A 21,168-nucleotide genomic window follows, 5' to 3' on the forward strand; every position below is an offset into this window, starting at 1 on the left:
ACTTTCACATCCACCATAACACAGAACGCACTTCACATTTCGCGTGTCCTTGTTTCGGCAATGTTGCAGCTGCATTTCTCAGAACGTAACCAGCTTTTATTGGAAGTGGGCACTATAGTTCAAATGTTCAAATGTGTGTGAATTCCTAAGGGACCAAACTGCTTAGGTCATCGGTCCCTAGACTTACACACTACATAAACTAACTTATGCTAAGAACAACACACACACCCATGCCCGAGGGAGAACTAGAACCTCCGGCGGGAGGGGCCGCTACAGTATATTGTGTTTCCCTCTCTCTCGTGATGTCAATTTTCAAAGTTTCATTTTGTTCTAAAATATCATTGGTCCGTTGTAGAGCAGACAGAGGGTATGTATGGGGAACAGTTCAGGCACTGTGATACATTGCGTTTCTTCTTCTCTCATAAGTTTTGCTTTGACAGTTTTCAATGTTTCATTTTGTTCTAAAATATCACTGGTCTATTGCAGAGCAGACAGAGGGCATGTATGGGGAACTGTCCATGCATTAGAAAGCTGGCAGATAATTGGTAACTCAGTCGCAATTGACGAAATGTTTTTAAGGATATTATTTTCCTTCTAGTAGTTTCGGCAGTGTGGCATCAGTTAGGCTTGTGCATTTTGTTGAGAATTTCGCAGCAGCAGTGCCCCGTGAAGTCGCTGCCCAGTGGTACGTCGACGCTGGTATGGCTGGCAACCAAGACGCCGGGTGGCTATAGGCGTCCTGTCTGTAGGGGATTTTGGGCTGCTTCAAGACTCTGTTCACCTCTCTTATTTTGCCTTTGCGGTAGCACAGCTGTCTAACCAAGAAGGCAGCTCGCAGATGCGATGGTGTTCCGCTTGTGCCACTCTGTTGTATTCTCGCAGTCGAACATTACATCCGTATTCTGTTCTGCGGTTGCTGACAAGCTTTCCAGTTTGGTCGATGTAGGTGGCACGTCACTCGTAATATAAATAGCTCACAAGAAGATTTTTCACCACTGCGTATCTGGTAACAGGTTTGGCCATAGATACGAGGAAAGCAGGGAACAAGGGAATAAACCCTACGAAACTAAAAAAAAAAAAAAAGACTGTCAAGGTGCATGTATGATTCGCACTCTGAGGGTTCCGTGCCAACTTCATTACTTTTACAGGCAGTACATCCATTTTGTGACTCGAGAATCTCAACGATTTTTGCCTATTACTGACACTGGTACTGACAAGATATGGGTCTCGAGAATTCCAAGACTTGCGAGAATGTTTTAATTTTAAATTTTATGTCGGATAACAAAACGACAAAAGAAACATTTGTGTGGGATAATTACAAACGAACAATTTTCAGATATTATCCTTTACTTGAACTGCACTTGTAAAAAGATATTTTTATGTGATATAATATAAATTAAAATGATTAATGGAAAATCTCATATAAAGATGTGAAACAAATACTAACAAAGAGATAGAGGGGCTGGCCAGTACTTAGCTCAGTACAGCCGATAGGGAGGGTAGCAAGGATGGAGGCATCGTTGTCCATCCTTGCTACCCTCCCTGTTTACCTTTCCCTGTTGCTTCATAACCTGGGTTGTGAGTAACTGAATCCACTTTCCCTTCTTCCCTTTTTTCCCCTCTCTTCTCCCTGACGAAGGAACAAAGTTCTGAAAGCTAGGAACGTAAATTTTCTGTTCTTTTTTGTGTATCTATCGGCTGTACTGAGGTAAGTACTGGCCAGCCCCTCTATCTCTTTGTTAATAATATAAATTAATAATTTTTGGATTTTTTCGTTAGTTTTACTGTGATACATTGCTTCTTGCCAAATTTCATGATTCCAGGTCAATGAAAAGTGCCTCATAGGTTTTTATGTGTGCCTTTGCGAGTATCAGAATATGTGGCATGAATGGCCGTATGTCATCATTGTTTTCACTTAGAAGCTTCAAGGTTTTACAGCGTCAAGGGAACGTAGGCCGTAGTATTTGGCCCAAATTTCGATATGTCTTCCCATTCTTGAGAAAAGGGTTTTTAACAGTGGGAAAAACAGATAGCAAGTAATCCTATAATTACGATAGTCATCGCCCATCGGCTTCAAACACAACTGGAATTGCTGATGTCGGTGAACTAGGTCTGTCTTAATTGTCTTCCGAGCGAAGACTGGGAAGGAAACTGGATGCAATGGAAATCTGGAGTTGTTTACCTCGAAAGATGTACGGCCCCAGCGGGCCAAACAACACAAAAACTCGATGGTAGTTGATTGGAAGCGTGTACTTTAAATGGTGCAGGGCGTCGACTGCACTGGCGGTCTAATGAGACATTTAATCTACAGTCTGTGGAGGATTTTCAAGTCGGAGGTGGTTCTGTGATGTTTTGGGGGTGTTGTTTGTTCGACATTGCCAGTGACCAAGGGTTGCTCTTCCTTCTATCTCTTCATGATGAGTATGTTGTCGACATTCGCATCTTCCAAGATGACAACAGTCGTGTTCACATGGTGTGGCTAACACTTAGACACAATATCGCATCTAAATTGGCCCGATAGTGAGACTTTTTTAAAACCGGTTGAGACGTAGCAGTCTCCGCTGTTGGTAACTACATGGGGATTAGTCATTAATAAGTGGCTTGAGCTGGGTAACACATACCTGAAGAAACTGGAGGACTGTCTTCCTTGCCGAATAGGGTTTCTTACCAGGGTTGGAAGCGGTGTTATGGAGTATTAGCGTGATGCCTCCCTTAGATTACTATTTTTCTTACTGTAAAAAAAGCGGGAACCAATCACTTTTTTATGTATTTTCATTAGTACCAATACGTGTTTCGTGTTTTCGGCCATCTTCAATTGGCTCAATAAGTACAGGGTGGCCCAGTCAAAAATAGCCCCCTCCCCTTTGAATGTCAATGCAATATTTCGATTTCTGAAACAAACACCTACAGCAATGGACGTTTTATATAGTAACCGATTGTTAACATTCTTCTGTCAGCATTTCAGTTTATTTCTTCAGTGAAGTTAGACGTTTCTCTTTGCTTCCTGTAAAAAATGACTTTCTCCATAGAAGAAAGAATTGATATTGTGGAAGAATAGGTAAAAACAAGTTCGATTAAGGAAACTCGCGAAACTTTTGGGGTCAAGTATCCGGATATACGATTACCAGCAAAGAGATCAATAAGAAACTGTATGAAAATTGGTACACTTACGGATCTGTGAAAGTTGTAAAACGACAAGAATTCCTCAGTTCGCACACCAAAAATAATTTCAGACATTAGCCGTAGAATTATGCAGATACCAAAGAAGTCTACACGTAAATTGGCCCGTTAAGCGTATGTAAATAGGAGGAACTGCCAGCGGATATTGAAAAGTCCTAATTTGAAGCTATGTAATGTGACTGATGTGCAGCAATTACAGGAGGGTGACGGTCAGAAACGTGGCTTTTGAATAAGATCAACGATGGTTTGTTAGACTCTTTCCATTTCATCACTCAGTTTCATCTTTACAGCCATGTGGATTCACAGAACACGAGGTACTGGGCAACGGAGAACCCTCATATTGTGTGTCACTAACTACACCATGATGAAAAAATCGAAGTTTGTTGCGGTGTAACAGGAGCGCGCATCATTGGACCGATATTTTTTGACACCACCCTCAACATGGTTGCATACATGGATATTTTTAATACATTTTGTGCACAACTCATTGAATATGAAAGACAATACTGCTTCTTCCAGCAAGATAGGGCAGCGTGCCATACGTCAACGGTATCCCTGGAACGAGTCCGTGATGTCCTCACTGAAGAACGAGCTGTCGGCAAACATTTATAGCCATCACGTTCGCCGGATCTAACAGCATGTTATTTTTTTTCCCCTGTGGAGACACTTGAAGAGCAAGGTCTATGAAACAAATCCACACACAATACGGGGACTGGAAGACAACATCAGCCTGAAGTTGCCGCCATCGACATTCGATCTTTACGCCGGGTGTATCTGAATATGCTTATACGTGAACAGCTGTGCATTGATGTTGCAGGGGATTACTTTCAACATCTTCAGTAAATATATTTTGCTCTGTAAATAAATGGCAAGTCCACTTTAGCTCTTCGTTTATGTGATTGCACTGCATTTCCTTTATACTTGCAAGGACAACTTTTATTTACGCCACACTGTATTTAAATCTTCAATTAGCACATTGTTAAAAACTTAGGATGTAATGTGGATGCTCCAACTCCTCTAAGCAAAATAAAAACTTCGTCTATCTACTTCACTTCGCGAGTTGTATATTTGCAATATACGAGACGCGTTCAACGAGTAATGCAATATATTTTCCCGGAATTGCGTTGTTTCCGTTCTGGATTCTAATACGTTATAATATTCTACACTATTTTGGCTACAAACCGTGTGTTTCAACATAATCTCCGTTAAATGCGATGGCCTTAGACCACCTTACTGGGAGAGTCTGTATGCCCGCATGATACCACTGTACTTGTAGACTTCTGAACCAACATTTTGCTGCATCAGTAACCTCCCCATCATTCACGCACTGCTTCCCACGGAGTGCGCTCTCCATTGTGCCAAACAGTTGGAACCGGAAAGTGCGAGATGCGGACTGTAGGGTGGAGGAGGGAGAACAGTCCACTGAAGTTTCGTGAGCTCCTCTGGGTGCACAGACTTAAGCGAGGCCTTGCGTTGCCATGGAGGAGGAGCAGTTCGTTTACAATTTTTGTGACGACGAACAGGCTAATATCTTCAGTTTCTTGAGGGTAGCACAACACACGTCAGAGATGATCGTTGCTTCATGAGAAAGGGCATCAAACAGAATAACCCTCTTAGAGTCCCAGATACCGTCACCATGACTTTCCCGGCGGAGGGTGTGGCTTTCAGCTTTTTCTCCGGAGGAGAATGCATTGTCGTTATGTTTCCCTTTTGAAGTGGTGAACCCGTGTTTCATCGACTGTGACGACGTTCGACAAAATATTGTCACGATCAGCCTCGTAACGCACAAGCATTCCCGCACAGATGGTCCGTCATTCTTCACGGTCTTCTGCTAGGCGGCGAGGAACCCAGCTAGTGCAGAGACGTCCAGTTGTGCAGCGAGGTGTTTGATTATAATCCGTCGATCACCTCCAATGAGAGTGTCCGCAAGTTCCAAAATTGCAGGAGTCAGAGCTGTGTGTGGCTGGCCGGCACACGGGAGATCGGTCAGGTATGCGCGACCTTGTCACGATGATGATAAACCCTTCGCCCAACGACCCATCGTGCTTTTGTTCACTGCCAGAACTCCGTAGATATTCTGCAAGCGCATATGAATGCCTCAGATGCTCTGGTTTCCAGCCAAAAGACACTCAATCACAGCTCTCTGCTTGGAACCCATCTCCGTTTCAGACGCTATTTTGAAAGGCTACTTACAGCACCGCCACCTATTGGAACTTAATGTAACTATAGGGGCTGACGCGGGAATATTCCACCATGTCCCACAACAAATTTCGCATTTTTTCAACCGAAACTGCCCGAGGCAAAAAATGTGTTCCATTGCTTAATGAACGCCCCTCGCATGTCTACAGTCAAACTTACAGTTTCTTTACACAAACAAAATTGTTATTTTGCAAAGGGCAGGAGCAGAACCCCAATTTCAGTCGACGTTTTTAACGATGTGTTAATTGAAAATTTAAATATTTAGTACGGCAATTGAACGTGGACAAAAGCGCTAATTGCTTTTTTGGTATAAATAAAAATACATAAAACGTGGCTGGTTCCTGTATTTCTTAAAGTAATATAATCCGCAGCCACGGAGATCAGCTACCGGAAAACGTATAAATTAATGTTAAGACTAATTTTTGTCTAGTGTCCTTACTTTAAAAAGCCATACATACGAAGTTATTCTTTAGATCAAGTTGAATTTCCCTCACAGTAATATGTAACACGCACAGTTTCATTGATATGATGCCTACTGTGTACCAGGCCAACAACCTTCATCCCTCGTCACATGGAACGAGGCAGCTAACGTTGATGTGCACGCAGACGTGACATCCAACGTCAGGTAGACACGGCGCAGACGGCACACGAGACGATCTATTTAATGTGATTTTGTGCTCTCAGCACTCTCCAGCGGCAGTTGGCGGCTTTATTTGGGTCGTAAACAATACAATGGACGCGCATAACATTGCTACGTTAACTCTATTAAAGCGCATATTTCTTCCCTCGTCCATATGCTAGTCATGTTGTTCTGTCTGTGGTATACAGGAATAGGAACTTCAATATCCATCAATATGTAAAAAAAAAAAAAAAGGAAAGATTCATGTCCAGTCAGTAAGGCCATCAGTTTATAAAAGTTCACCAAATCGAACAAACTTCCTCCTGACAGAGAATGCACTTACATTTACGAAACATCAGGTACTACGTAAATTATTTCGATTAATTTCTTGAGGAAGTCCAAAACGTTTTATAAAACGCGTAGGTGAAATAACAGTTAGTTTCAGCAGGAATCGAACCCTCTTTCATACGGCACTCTGTTCCCTTACACGGTGCCTCTTCTCACTATGCCACACTGTATCTTTCTTCTGAACGACAATGCATTTCATTTTATAGTCTCGTATAACGATTCGTTGCCGAGACATACAAAATGATGGTGCTTAGAAGCAGTATATATTCACGGAGTGTAAGGTATAACACGAAACCTCTTCTACCAGGCACGACAAGTCCAGGGTGCGGCGCTTAAATCTGGACAAGTTTCAGTTTGAATTTTCCTCTTTATCGTAGTTCCACCGGAGATCGCGATTGGTGCTCTTCAAAGCCATAGGCATCTAGTAAATAGTCAAAACCTCAAAATGGGCGAAATGTTACGGACAAGTGTGGAGTAAAACCGAAGAGCGCGAGTACCAAAAGTCTTCGTGCTGGGCGTTCGACCACTGGAATAATTCGATTCTTCAACTTTTTACGATTTTGAGGCCAACTATAATGCTTCGGAGGAGTATGGGGAAATTTCCCCTAACCCGGCGAGCAAACTTCATTCGAGGAGACGCGTCTCACGAACTGCGGCAGTTATCGAAAAGTCTCAGGCGCTGATTTGGAGGACCCGGGGTAATCGCTGAGGTAACTATTGTCAGCGACCGAACAATGCGTCGGATGACGGAGGAGGACCTTATACGAGCCATTTAGTGCAAAGCTGGCTCTTGGACAGCGATGGCATGTTCTGCTCAAAGGAGTTCAAAAATGGTTGAAATGGCTCTGAGCACTATGGGACTTAACATCTGAGGTCATCAGTCCCCTATAACTTAGAACTACTTAAACCTAACTAACCTAAGGACATCACACACATGCATGCGCGAGGCAGGATCGAAGCTGCGACAGCAGCAGCAGCGCGGTTCCAGACTGAAGCGCCTAGAACCTCTCGGGCACAGCGGTCGACCATTGCGGTTTAAGGGGTTTACATCGAGTAACGTTGCTCTTGAAAGATACCACAACTTATAAGTAAAAGGATTTTCATTTGCATTTGTATTTTGTTTTAGTAAATTTGGTTTTAAAAAAGTTTCATTTGTCCGGATTTAAGCGCCGTACCGTGTACAATATGCCATATTGCTTTCTGCGAGCCTCATGTTTTCTGCTTGTTACATACGGAGAGTTCTTGCTTTCTGTTGGTTCTACTTTACGTGACGCGTTGCCGAAATATTGCAGAACTTATTTTGAGTTTCCCGTGACGAAGTGGCACCTCAACGTGAAATAGGAGGAAGTGAGGTAGCAAAACGCGTAGAGTGCCGCGTCGACGTTAGCTTACTCGTCCCGTGTGCAGTCGCCTTTAGGCTAGTGCGAGGCCTACGAGAAAGACAGGCCGCGGCGCTTACGTCACGAAGATAGTTCTTAACTCGCTCGCTCGCTCAGCTCAGCGGGCAAAATGCGTTTCTAAACCCGCTAACTCGCAGCTGGACGTGTAAGTACTAACGAGAATGGCATCTTCCATTGGAATCTGCTATTATGAAGTCTTACTAATTAACAGTAATACAGTAAAATTTAATTTAAGATCAATACTCGATATAAATGGTATAACCCGCCAGGGAAGCCGAGAGCGCTGATGCGCTGCTTCCTGGACTCGGGTAGGCGCGCCGGCCCCGGATCGAATCCGCCCGGCGGATTAACGACGAGGGCCGGTATGCCGGCCAGCCTGGATGTGGTTTTTAGGCGGTTTTCCACATCGCGCTAGGTGAATAGGGCATTGGTCCCCAAGTTCCGCCTCAGTTACATTACTCACAGAACTTTTGAAAATGTTCGCACTATTTCATGACTCACACTAGACGCAGACAGCTGGGGTACACTCATTCTGTCCCAGGGGGTTTGGGGTGGCGTCAGGAAGGGCAACCGGCCACCCTCTGCCATTAACACTGCCAAATCCGTTATAACACAGCCGACCCCGCGTTGGAGCGGGACAAAGGCCCCGATAATGAAAGAAAGAAAGACTCGATATGAATGATATAACGACTTGTTTATAGCATTTAGTCTCTTCTGATTAACAGCACTCATTACATGCTGGAAGTGGTGCCTTATGCAACTGATATTTTAGCATGATTTTATTTTATTGTACGCCAGTACAGCCGTAACAAATTATAAGTAGGCCCATGCACTTCCCATAATTATAGGACTAATAACAGTAAGAGTCCATAATAGCGGATTCCAGTAGAAGATTCAGTTTTTGTTCGTACGCACACCCCTAGTTACGAGTTGACAGGTGTAGAAACGTAGTTTGTCTGCTGATTTGAGCGAGCGAGCGCAGGACTACCTTCGTGACGTACGCTCCGCGGCCTGTCTTTCTCGTAGGCTTCGGGGCTAGTGCGAGTGACGCGCTACAAGCGCGTGCAGCTGATCCGGCTGGAAGCGGCGATCCACCTGCACGACGGGCAAGCTCGGCCCTCAGCGCCAGGGGAAGCGGCGGCGGCGGCGGCCGCTCCGGCCGAGGCTCGGAATATTAATTGGCCAGCGGGCTACCGTTAGCGCCGCCGCCGCCAGCAACGGGCGGGCTTTCCGGGCTACATATATGTCATACGCCAGCCAGCAGCTGTCCCACTGCCGGCGCGTCCTCTCGGCCAGGGCTCAGAAAGCGGAAACACCCGTTACAGCTCGATTATGCTGCTGCCCAACAATTGCCGGTGGAAACTCATCCGTTAAATGTCTGGGCGTACTCGTACGGAGCGATTTAAAGTGGAACGGCCACTTAAAACTAACTGCAGGAAAACAGATATCAGACTACGATTCATTGGAAGAGCCTTACTGCGTAGGATTCTTAGAAGAAACAGAGAAGATAAAGGAGAACGATGGTTTCCATTATACGTTTGTTTAGTAAGCGAGAAAGGCTCACGGAGATTCTCATATCAAGTCCACTGGCAGACTCTCCAAGTTAGGAGTTGCGCATCAGGCTGTCGCTTATCGTACGTCCTTAGAAGAGTCATTCACCATGCACACTATCTGATCAAAAGTATACGGACACCTCTAGGTAATGCGGAGTTGACCCCTAGGCGTCAAGAGAAGTAGACCTGCCACTTCAAAAGAAAGAGGGGGGGGAGGGGGGGTCATTGTGTTGTCAAAAGAGAAGGGTCGACTGTTGATAATGATACGGTGAAGCAGTTCATGAGACCCAGAAAAAATTAGATTCAGGCTCCCAGGTAGATGCCATTTTCCTTGACTTCCGGTAGGCGTTCGATACAGTTCCGCACTGTCGCCTGATAAACAAAGTAAGAGCCTACGGAATATCAGACCAGCTGTGTGGCTGGATTGAAGAGTTTTTAGCAAACACAACACAGCATGTTGTTCTCAATGGAGAGACGTCTACAGACGTTAAAGTAACCTCTGGCTTGCCACAGGGCAGTGTTATGGGACAATTGCTTTTCACAATATATATAAATGACCTAGTAGATAGTGTTGGAAGTTCCATGCGGCTTTTCGCGGATGATGCTGTAGTATACAGAGAAGTCGCAGCATTAGAAAATTGTAGCGAAATACAGGAAGATCTGCAGCGGCTAGGCACTTGTTGCAGGAAGTGGCAACTGACCCTTAACCTAGACAAATGTAACATATTGCGAATACATGGAAGGAAGGATCCTTTATTGTATGATTATATGATAGCGGAACAAACACTGGTAGCAGTTACTTCTGTAAAATATCTGGGAGTATGCGTACGGAACGATTTGAAGTGGAATGATCATATAAAATTAATTGTTGGTAAGGCGGGTGCCAGGTTGAGATTCATTGGGAGAGTCCTTAGAAAATGTAGTCCATCAACAAAGGAGGTGGCTTACAAAACACTCGTTCGACCTATATTTGAGTATTGCTCATCAGTGTGGGATCCGTACCAGGTCGGTTTGACAGAGGAGATAGAGAAGATCCAAAGAAGAGCGGCGCGTTTCGTCACAGGGTTATTTGGTAAGCGTGATAGCGTTACGGAGATGTTTAGCAAACTCAAGTGGCAGACTCTGAAAGAGAGGCGCTCTGCATCGCGGTGTAACTTGCTGTCCAGGTTTCGAGAGTGTGTGTTTCTGGATGAGGTATCGAATATATTGCTTCCCCCTACTTATACCTCCCGAGGAGATCACGAATGTAAAATTAGAGAGATTCGAGCGCGCACGAAGGCTTTCCGGCAGTCGTTCTTCCCGCGAACCATACGCGATTGGAACAGGAAATGACAGTGGCACGTGAAGTGCCCTCCGCCACACACCGTTGGGTGGCTTGTAGATGTAGATGTAGAAATGTGAAAGAACAACCACAGCTAAACCAATATCAGGCAGACCTCATGTCGTGACGGACAGAGACCATCAAGCATTGCCGAGAGTGCTTGTATAAAACTGCATGAAATTAGTGAGTTCTAAAGTACTACCAAGAGTCCAGATAGCAGAATATTTGTGCATTGGGAGTTAAAAAGAATGGGCAACAATAGTCGAGCAGCTCCTCGTAAGTCACACTTCAATATAGTCACTGCTAAGGTGGACAGTGGGTGACTGAGAGCGAGTGATTTGGAGTGATGAATCAAGCTATGCTCTTCGACAACCAGATAGAATAGAGATATTCAGTCTTTCCACCTAAAGTGCAGCCACCGAACTTGTTTTCGATGCTGTCACGTTGCGTACAGTGGTTGGTTGAAGGCGGATAGGTTAGTATAATTTCATAAAACTGGAAGTGTTACTGCACTATGTACCGATATGCAGAGTTCGTTTTCACCGTTTGGTACTGAATGCGGGTCGTAAATACCATAGTAATCGATCTCAGATTATCCACAGATTTAATTTTAACGCTTAAATCCACTTAAAGGGACAGAGCGCTGCTCTTCTATTGTATTCGTTCTATAAGCTAAACATGCGAAAATTCCATGAAAGTCAGTACCTTTTATTTTTCTGTATTTTTATTACTACAAAAGTTTGTTACTGGGGCAACCTGTATACAAAAACGTAACAATACTTATCCATAAAAAATGATAACTCAGGAAACTAGTTTATCGACAGGAAAAGAAAACCGTGCACGAAGAGGTTTCTCCGTTGGAAAGGTGGAAGTAGCGTCATTGATCACGTTCGTTCGAAAGTGGACAAGTTGGTGTATTTTTCTGTCTCATCTTTGCATCAGGTTCATAATCAGATGTGGGAGGAAAAAAATAATAAAGGAAGAGAAAATTTTATCCAGTAGGCCATAAGTGGGCTATGTACTGGTTCTTCTCTTTCATGATAGTGAAGAGTGTTGACACGAGACTATAGTCTGAAAGTAAAAATCGCGGTCATTCACACCAAAACTGCTACGTACACAACCACTATGTGTGATTGTAGGAGCGAAGGACGTTGTAAAAAGTGTAATGAATGCAAGAGTATAAGACACGGTGTGTTGCATAACTTGCATAACTTGCACAACTTGTGTTCGGTGAAGGCCCGTTACCTACCTTCATGTGCAGTTCCAACGCTGAAGTACGGAAGACGTGGTGCCACGTTGTGACGGTGTTTTGCGTGTTTAGGGTCTGTTCCTCTTATTCCGCTACAGAAAACGCTTAAAAAATGGTTCAAATGGCTCTGAGCACTATGGGACTGAACATCTGAGGTCATCAGTCCCCTAGAACTTAGAACTACTTAAACCTAACTAAGCTAAGGACATCACACTCATCCATGCCCGAGGCAGGATTCGAACCTGCGACCGTAGCAGTCGCGCGGTTCCAGACTGTAGCGCCTAGAACCGTTTGACCACTCCGGCCGGCCCATTGTGTGCACCACTGTGAACTGCGTACAGTAGTTTTGTCAGCGTGACAATATACCCTGTCATAAGGCATCATCTGTGCTGCAGAGACTCGTGGACAGTAAAATTCCTGAAATCGACTAGCCCGGCCAGAGTCTCAACTTTCTGAATGAGAGTGTCTACTTCGCTCCAGACCCCAGCGTCCTACATCGTACCTTCCCTGGTTTCAACTCTCGAGGAAGGACGGCCTGCCATTCGTACACAGACATTCAGACACTTCACTGAAAGTGTCTCCAGCAGAGTTTAAGCCGATAAGGCGAAAGGTGAACATACTCCGTATTAATGTCTACTATTAACGTTCCAGGACACGTTTGATCAGCTAATATATGTTTCTTGTTAATATTTTACTTTCGTTTTATACAATCACGAAACGCATCGAAACTTAAAAATGGTATCGGCCTACACTAGCGATCACCCGAATCATACAATAAAAGTGGGAAATGGTGAACACAACGTCACTAATTATCTGTCATACATTCAGAGCATTACTTAGCGACCTTATCATCGTTTGCTGCTTCATTTGTTTATTTATTCACACGTCTAGTTCCGTAGGACCAAATTGAGTAGCAAATCTCCAAGGTCATGAAACGTCTCAGTACATGAAATTACAACATAGAAGTAATAACAGATAAAACAAAATGTTTATGAACCCAAAAAAAGTCAACCCATTAGCTTAAGTAAGCTTAATCAACAATGTAACATAAGAATCAGCTTAATTTTTCAAGTAACTCCTCAACAGAATAGAAGAAGTGACCCATGAGGACATTCTTCAATTTCGATTTGAAAGCGCGTGGATTACTGCTACATTTTTTTAATTCTTGTGGTAGCTTATTGAAAATAACAGATAAAACAAAATGTTTATGAACCCAAAAAAAGTCAATCCATTAGCTTAAGTAAGCTTAATCAACAATGTAACATAAGAATCAGCTTAAATTTTCAAGTAACTCCTCAACAGAATAGAAGAAGTGACCCATGAGGACATTCTTCAATTTCGATTTGAAAGCGCGTGGATTACTGCTACATTTTTTTAATTCTTGTGGTAGCTTATTGAAAATGGATGCAGCAGTACACTGCACACCTTTCTGCACAAGAGTTAAGGAAGTGCTATGCAAATGCATATTGGATTTCTGCCGAGTATTAACTGAGTGAAAGCTCCTAATTCTTGGGAATAAGCTGATATTGTTGACAAGAAACGACAGTGAAGAATATATATATTGAGAGGCCAATGTCAAAATACCCAGATTAGCGAACAGGGGCCGCTTTTACGGTTCTGAAGATATCCACTGTAGACTGTCACTGGTTAACGTTTCCAGTCTTTTGTGATTACGTAAAACGAAAATAAATTGATAAAAATGCAGTCAACCAACATTCTCTGACCATCAACATTCCTTCTTCCTATATAGATATTGCACTAAAAGAGCACGGAGTCAAAATAAGAGAAATTCGAACTCTTATACGATTTACCAAATGTCGTTCTCCCCATGCAGTAACTGCGACTGGATAAAGTGAAGGGGAAAGTCACAGTGGTACACAATATTCCCTCCGCCCCATACCTAGTGTAACTTCTGGAATACAGAGGTATATGTAGATGTGCCGTATAGGTGACATTATAGTGTATAAACTCCACTAAGTATTTGTATGTAGTATGATTCTTCAGTCTTTGCGCGAGTACAGTGTCTGATAGGCCCTCGAAGGAAAACATAAATCGTCATAGGAGACAGAAAAACTATATTTCATATATAAGGATCTCGGCTGGACACGGACTTCGTTCTTTCAATATCCTGATAAATGTTGGATAACAAGCGTAAGTCAAGGTCATATCAGCAAGGATTGTCATTGTCTGTGCTGTTTTCTGAAGTAGTCCGCTTGTAAGTTCCGTTTACGAATAATAAAGCATCTGATATTTTTCTATTGTTTCGCACAGCTTACCGTCAATAAGAAGATTAAAATTAGTGAACTTTATTAAGGAATATGCTTCTTGGTTATCAACAAATAAGAAATGAGCGACTGATTTGGAACGTGGCCATACTTCTCTTGAAGTAAACGCATGTCAAGGAGTTTCCAAAATTGCAACCACAAATGAACACACTGAGGGGATGGACATATTGAAGTAGACGATTGGCTGTTACATGTTTATGAAATCGCTGTCGCCATACCAATTTCGAAAGAAATGTTGGTACGTGCTTTGACCAAGATTTGTGCCGCAATCGTTAATTTATGACCAGAATGAGAAGCGAAAATAAATTTCTCAACATTAATTGGCCTTTTAAAATAGAATCCACAAGATTTTGTGCGCCGTTTTGTTATTTTGTGTACGATGTTAGTCCCCCCCCACTGCATGCCAGAAATCAAACAGCAACCAATAAGGGTTAAGTCTGTTTTATCTGCTGTAAAATCAATAAGCACCCAGTTATATGAAAAATTACGTGTCTTTGGCATGGATTCCGAAAAAAATAAAAATATTTTGCCGAGATAATAAATCCGTCCACAAAGATGCTTTGGCAGTGGGACTGATAAGTAGAATTGATCGAACACCCACCGTAATTGCCAAACTCGGCACAATCTGCCTTTCGCCAGTACCCACAATTAAAGAAATTTTGAGACTAGTGAACCTACTGAGCCAAGGGAAGGGGATGTGTAAATTGAAGGTGAGACTGATTTGCAGACTTTACGCTTCAGTAATTGAACCTACTTTCGGAAAACGATGCAGAAGATCAGTGACCTAAAAGGTAAACTACATCGATTGACAACCGCATTCTTGGCGTTAACGAAAACACTTTCGTTCACTGCAGCCGTTAATGTCTCTCCTTGCCGTCGTATTACTCTTCGCCAAAAAATATCTTGTCACAAGTTGTGCAATTTGCCATCACCATGAGTATTGTAATCTTCTATACATATGCAACACGCCGTGTCTTATACTCCTGCATTCATTACACTTTTTACAACATCCTTCGCTCCTACAATCACACATAGTGGTTGTGTACGTAGCAGTTTTGGTGTGAATGGCCGCGATTTTCACTTTCAGACTATAGTCTCGTGTCTATGCTCTTTACTATCATGAGAGAGAAGGGCCAGTACATAGCCTACTTATTGACTACTTGATAAACTTTTCTCTCCAATTATTATTTTTTTCCTCACACATTTGATTGTGAATTTGATGCAAAGATGCTATAGGGAAATACGCCAACTTGTCCACTTTCGAACGAACGTGATCAATGACGCTACCTCTGCCTCTCCAACGGAGAAACGTCTTCATGCATGGTTTTCTTTTCCTGTTGATAAACTAGTTTCCGGAGTTATCATTTGCTATGGGTAAGTATTGTTACGTTTTTCTATACAGGTTGCCCCATGAACAAAATTTTGTGGTAACAAAAGTACAGAAAAATAAAGGATACTGACTTTCATGAACTTTTCACTTGTTTAACTTATAGAACGAATATAACAGAAGAGCATACCTCTGTCCCTTGAAGTGGATTTAGCCTTGAACCTATCCTTTTAAGAGTTAAAATTAAACCTGTGGATAGTCTGAGATCGACTACTATGGTATTTTCGACCCGCTTTCAGTAGCAAACGGTGAAAACGAACTCTGCATATCGGTACATAGTGCCGTAACACTTCCAGTTTTATGAAATTAAAGTAAAAAGAGATGCTTCATTGACAGTTTTTTTTTTTTTTTTTTTTTTTTTTTTTTTTTTTTTTTGCGGGAATCGTTGACATGCCATAACCCACAGAAAGACATCCAATGCAATAACTATGGTCATACACATAAGGCGCTTTCGAGCACACGCAATGAAACGTACAGGATCACCATCGCGCATGAAAGAAATATCTCAGTGGACTGTTAATGGTACGTCATTCAATTAATCAGTTGGCGAACGTACAGGAAGCAATCCCAACATACAAGGCAATCAATAATATCCATGGCTGTCTGTTTTATAACCAAGAAACTAAATTTTTCCGAATCCATGTTGCGCTCTTTAGTTTTATATTACTAATCCGATTGAAGAAAATTATCCATTAATTTCGGTATTCCTTGCAAACGTTCACGTTACTTCGTTGTAAAAAAACAGAAACCTCTCCATCACGAATCCTACTAACTAATCCAAGCAACAGAATGCAGATTGCAAAGTCACTACTTTTTTGTAAATGTTTACTGAAGTTTTTCAGTGAACTCTCGTATTTTTAACTTTTGGTGACGTCACGAAAACCCTTATTCTGTTCCTTATCTACTTATATGTAAATGAACTATAGCAGTCATGTAATCAGAGGTCGATTCGATCACCACAGTATTTCCTTTCGTTATAACTGACAACCAGCAGAGCTGGACAGTTATCGGGAGGCCCACTGTTTAACGTAGAACACGAAACGCGATGTGACTGGGGATTTAGCTTAGGCAACGCTGTGTCAATAATGAAATCCTGGTTTAAGTGCCAGAAAGACAGCCCGAAGCCAATCGCCAACTTCCTAATTTTGATATATTGATCTATCACTTAACCACTTCGTTATTCGACTAGAAATGTATTTTCACAAGAAGAATTATATGACAATAGACATAACTTTAGATTTATTGCTGTGAAGTTCATCAAATCATTTAGATTGCTAATTTGGGCTGACGCTTCTTTTGCAATGCGTGGAGCTATGGATATAGTGTGTACGATCACTGGAAACTTGAAAAAATGTAGAATCAATAAATTATATTGGAATAGTTTTTAAAGTGTCGCTTATGAGTAGGTGCCTTGAAATTACAGGAGGTCATCTTCGATTGTTCACTTCCGTTTCAGCACACAAGAGTGCATTATTTACGTTCATAAGTTAATCACTGGGTCGCCACGACAATAGTAGGACTGTATTTGAATTAAGTATTACCTAACTGCCTTCTCTAAAACTAATTAAATGTTCAATCCGTCCAGAAAATACACAGAATAAGTAATTTACATTAACGAAGATTCAATAAAATTCTTCTTCTACGTTTACTGTTACGGTATATGGCTCTATGTAGCAGTTGCTCACTCAAAAGAATTCGATCAAGAATAAATAGCTGTACACGAATCAGCGACAAGTGTCAGTTACGTTAATTCGATGTCCTCAGTCCGCCCGTCCACTCACTGTAAGTAAAACTTAATGTGTTATTTAAAAATTTTCGCAACGAACAGAACAGTCACATATTCAGCCGCGCCGATTATCTCTACAGTAACGCAACAAGCTATGTGGCCACACACCGGATGAAGCTTCACAATAAATGAGGGAGTTAAATGAAACGCAAAGGTCTTTTGCTAGAATTAAACACATTAAACCAAAACGTCACATTTCTACAGAGAACCATGCGAGATTTCAGTAACTGTACCAGTTACTGGCCTGCTTCAGGGGTTCCATGACTACGAGGGCAGCAGTTTAAGTGACAATGACTAAATAAAAATTAATGTACTTAGTAAGTTGAGAAGATGTCATTTATAGACCCTACGGTGAAATCTTGGTATTTGCTTCATATAGTCGACAACGACGCGACTTCTGCTTATAGAAATACAAAAATAGTTGCGATCAGGCTTTCGTTTTCGATGCACATTTTATCACTACGGTGCAACTGTATTCTTGGGTGAATGTTCCGAACGAATGCGTATCCTGTTTACAGCCGCAAGTAGATATAACGGAGCACCGAGCGCTATGTTGATTTCTGCCCATGGCGAAAGGTGTCAGGATTTATTTGCCTGCAAAATAAGCGAAAAGTTTTAGATGCTTTGCGAAACGCCAGTGACATAAGGAAATAATTAGATGAAATGCGTGTCATAGTTTAGCGAGCTTCACCCATTATTAAGTTCACGCCTGAAGAGTAGGCACTACCCACAATTGTTCCTCGGAAGTACAAAGCGTGTGCATAAACCAGTACTTGCTTAATTCGACACATATGTGTCACAGAGACATGGGGTAAAACACCAGTACAAGTTCCAACGAGTCACTGTCGGGCTATGAGTGGTCTGACTTCCCTCCTGCCATTTACTCTTGAGCACTCTTCGAATTTTTGGGATCCTCTTTATATCGAGTTAAAGAGAGTTTTAAAGAATACATCTGGAAACTCCCATGGAGCTCGCCCAAAGAAAAGTCACATTTACTCGGAAAAGACTGTGACGAAAGTTACAAAACTAGTACTTGGTAGAATGAACGAGTCTGCTGCTCAGCAACATATTCCGGGTTGTGACCGAAGGGACGTAACAATGATTACGGCGCGGACAGAGGTTTATCGATGTCATTTTTTTCCACTTCCGTCCGCAAATTGTACTATAGCGGCGTGATTAAAACTGCTGCGAAATGTTCTCCATCACGCACAGCACTGAGTTTAGATGCAAATATGGGACGCTGAAGGCTAATGTGCACGAGGAGTTCATTAGGGGAGGTCGAAGGTTAGTACCTGTTCTGTGTACGAGAGGAAACGATATTTTTATCCTCTAGAGCTATGTCATAGAACCTACTGTGTATTCTTCTCTAATGCAGGCCGATTCTGTAATCCTTCACCAAACACCTCAAACTATTGCGTGCAGATTGTTTCATCCATACGCTTATGAAGAAAACTGAATATTAAATATCCATGATCGTAGATAATAATGCACAGCCTTATACGAAAAACTAAGAATTTGTCGACTATAGATGGGAAAAAGCATAGCTGGGTAGTAAACAAATGAAGTAAAACATTTACAGTATAACTAATGTTACACTTCTTTCTTCACTAGAAATAATATCTTTACAATAATTTGTCCTACCACATTTTTCAGTTCACGCCGTTCACTGATCTGTTGCGGAGTAAGATTTGGTACGTTTTAGCCAGTAAAGGACATTATGACAGTTAAGATAACGTTCCTCATTCAGCTCCGACACTGCGTATTTAGTAAACCACACAGTTAGATAGTTTCATATGCTAGGTAGTATATTTTGTTACACTGTTGCTAATAACGTAGTTGACCTACTCTGTTGCACTACTGTTAAATAACCTACTTCTATGACCCCTCAGCCGCGTACGTAACGACATGTAACGCCTGCAATGGTAGACAAGCCCGTATTACACAGCAGAGCTACTGGTTGGCTACGAAACGCTAAGCTTGCTCAAATCCCTAACCCACTTCAGACGTTTAGCTTGCCTTTCTGTGCGACATGAACAGTTAATCACTCATCAAATGCTGAGCGGAATTATTATAGCACAGTTGACGAATGGCAAGTGACCAGGTTCGAGTTACACACTTTAGATCTATCACTAACACTCAGAGCACTAATTGCTAAGCTCTTTACCATGAACTTCATCTAAAAAGTAAGTACAGCAAAGATTTTGAAGCTGAATTAGATAAAATTGTGATGACATTATTTATTTGTTCATACTTTCTCCAAAAAGAGCTACATACCTAGAGCCTATATCCTAGAGATTATAGTGTTTTGCTGAGGATAACACAGAGCTCTTGTAAGTTGAATGTGAGTAAACACTAACTGAATTTTCCTTCGGTACTTGGCAGAACATGATAATATTAAACAGGTAACGCTTTCCTAATGACTTGCAAAACATTATTTATTTGGTGATAAGTAAGAATTTTTGGCAGCCAAGATCGCGTGTTGAAATATTTTTATTTTCTCAATGACCGTTTTCGACAGGTCTAGCTGTCACCTTCGGTTCTTCTGGAAATAATATTTCTGTACATGAATCGTGCATCCATGACAAGAGCGCACTCCATTTAAAACAGTGTGCTCTCGTTATGGTCGTACAATTCATGCACAGTAATAACATTTCCGTAAGATCCGAAGGTGATAGCTAGACCTGTCTAAACCGGTCACCGAGGACACAAAAATATTTCAAGTTTCGATCCTGGTTGCAAAAATTCTTATTTATCACTAAAGATGAGATCGCCCCCGGCAACATGTGCAATTTAAATTATTTTTTTGGTCACGAACCGGATTTTGACTTGTTAGGCCGAATCTGTTTTTTACTTTTATTTTTCAATAATCATCGTCGCGAGGCTCTAAGTAATTCTTTTCTGCTCAAAAAACAATGCATACATTGTCAAAACAGAGAAAGATTACACAAAACATTACGAGATACGTATTTTTCACTCTCAGCAAGAACCATATAGCACTTCACGCATGTCAGTGCTGTAGTACAACAGTCGTTGTCGTCCATCCCCTTGCAAGTCAGGGATTAGAGGGTGGAAGAGCAGTTCAGTTTTAGCTCGCGTAAAATGGGCTTACTCCACTCGAAGTACTCGCCCAAAAGAAGAGCTCCTAGGAAGATTGTGCAAGCCTGATGATGGCATCGACGGTACGTACGACCGAGAGGAGTTGCTAGGCTACAGCGGCCGCTCACCAGAGATGAAGCTGTCAGCGATGCCCTGCGCACGGACGGCGGGCAGCCCGGCGGCGATCGCGAGCGCAGCAAGCAGCAGCGGCGACCTCATGGCTCGTAACCTCTGCTGTCCCGTCCCGTCCTGTCCGCCTGACAGCTGGGCGCACACTGCCCGCCGGACCACAACTGTGCCGCGGCGGCTCTCGCCAGTTGCAGCCAACGACCGCGTGAGGCGCCACTGGCGAGCTAGTCTGGCATAAGCTGTACGTTTACGCCAAGTGGCAAAAATCGTGGGATAGCGATATGCACATCTGCAGACGGCGGTAGTGTCGTGTACCTGGCAGAAAATCCAAAGAGATTCTGGTCGTGTGTGAAGTATGTTAGCGGCAAGAAACAATCAACGCCTTCTCTGCGCGATAGCAATGGAGATACTATCGAAGACGTTGCTGCCAAAGCAGAGTTACTAACACAGTCTTCCGAAATGCCTTCACAAAAGAAGACGAAGAAAATATTCCAGAGTTCGAATCGAGAACACCTGCCAACATGATTAACGTAGGAGTAAATATCCTCGGAGAAGTGAAGCAACTGAAATCACTTAATAGGAGCAAGTCTTCTGGTCCGACTGTATACCAATTAGG

General features: G+C 42.5%; 1 protein-coding gene across 1 annotated transcript in view; it reads right to left on the bottom strand.

Annotated features, from left to right (window-relative positions):
- The window catches only part of LOC126187509 (protein masquerade), a 230,038-nt gene extending 209,354 nt beyond the window's left edge, over nt 1-20,684 (bottom strand). Inside the window, exon 1 of the mRNA XM_049928643.1 lies at nt 20,552-20,684. Coding sequence (XP_049784600.1) covers nt 20,552-20,642 — 91 coding nt within the window. The 5' untranslated portion in view covers nt 20,643-20,684. The remainder of the gene's footprint in view (nt 1-20,551) is intronic.
- Nucleotides 20,685-21,168: the final 484 nt, after the last annotated feature.

Source organism: Schistocerca cancellata, chromosome 1 (assembly GCF_023864275.1).
Source record: "Schistocerca cancellata isolate TAMUIC-IGC-003103 chromosome 1, iqSchCanc2.1, whole genome shotgun sequence".
Classification (NCBI taxonomy): Eukaryota; Metazoa; Arthropoda; class Insecta; order Orthoptera; family Acrididae; genus Schistocerca; species Schistocerca cancellata.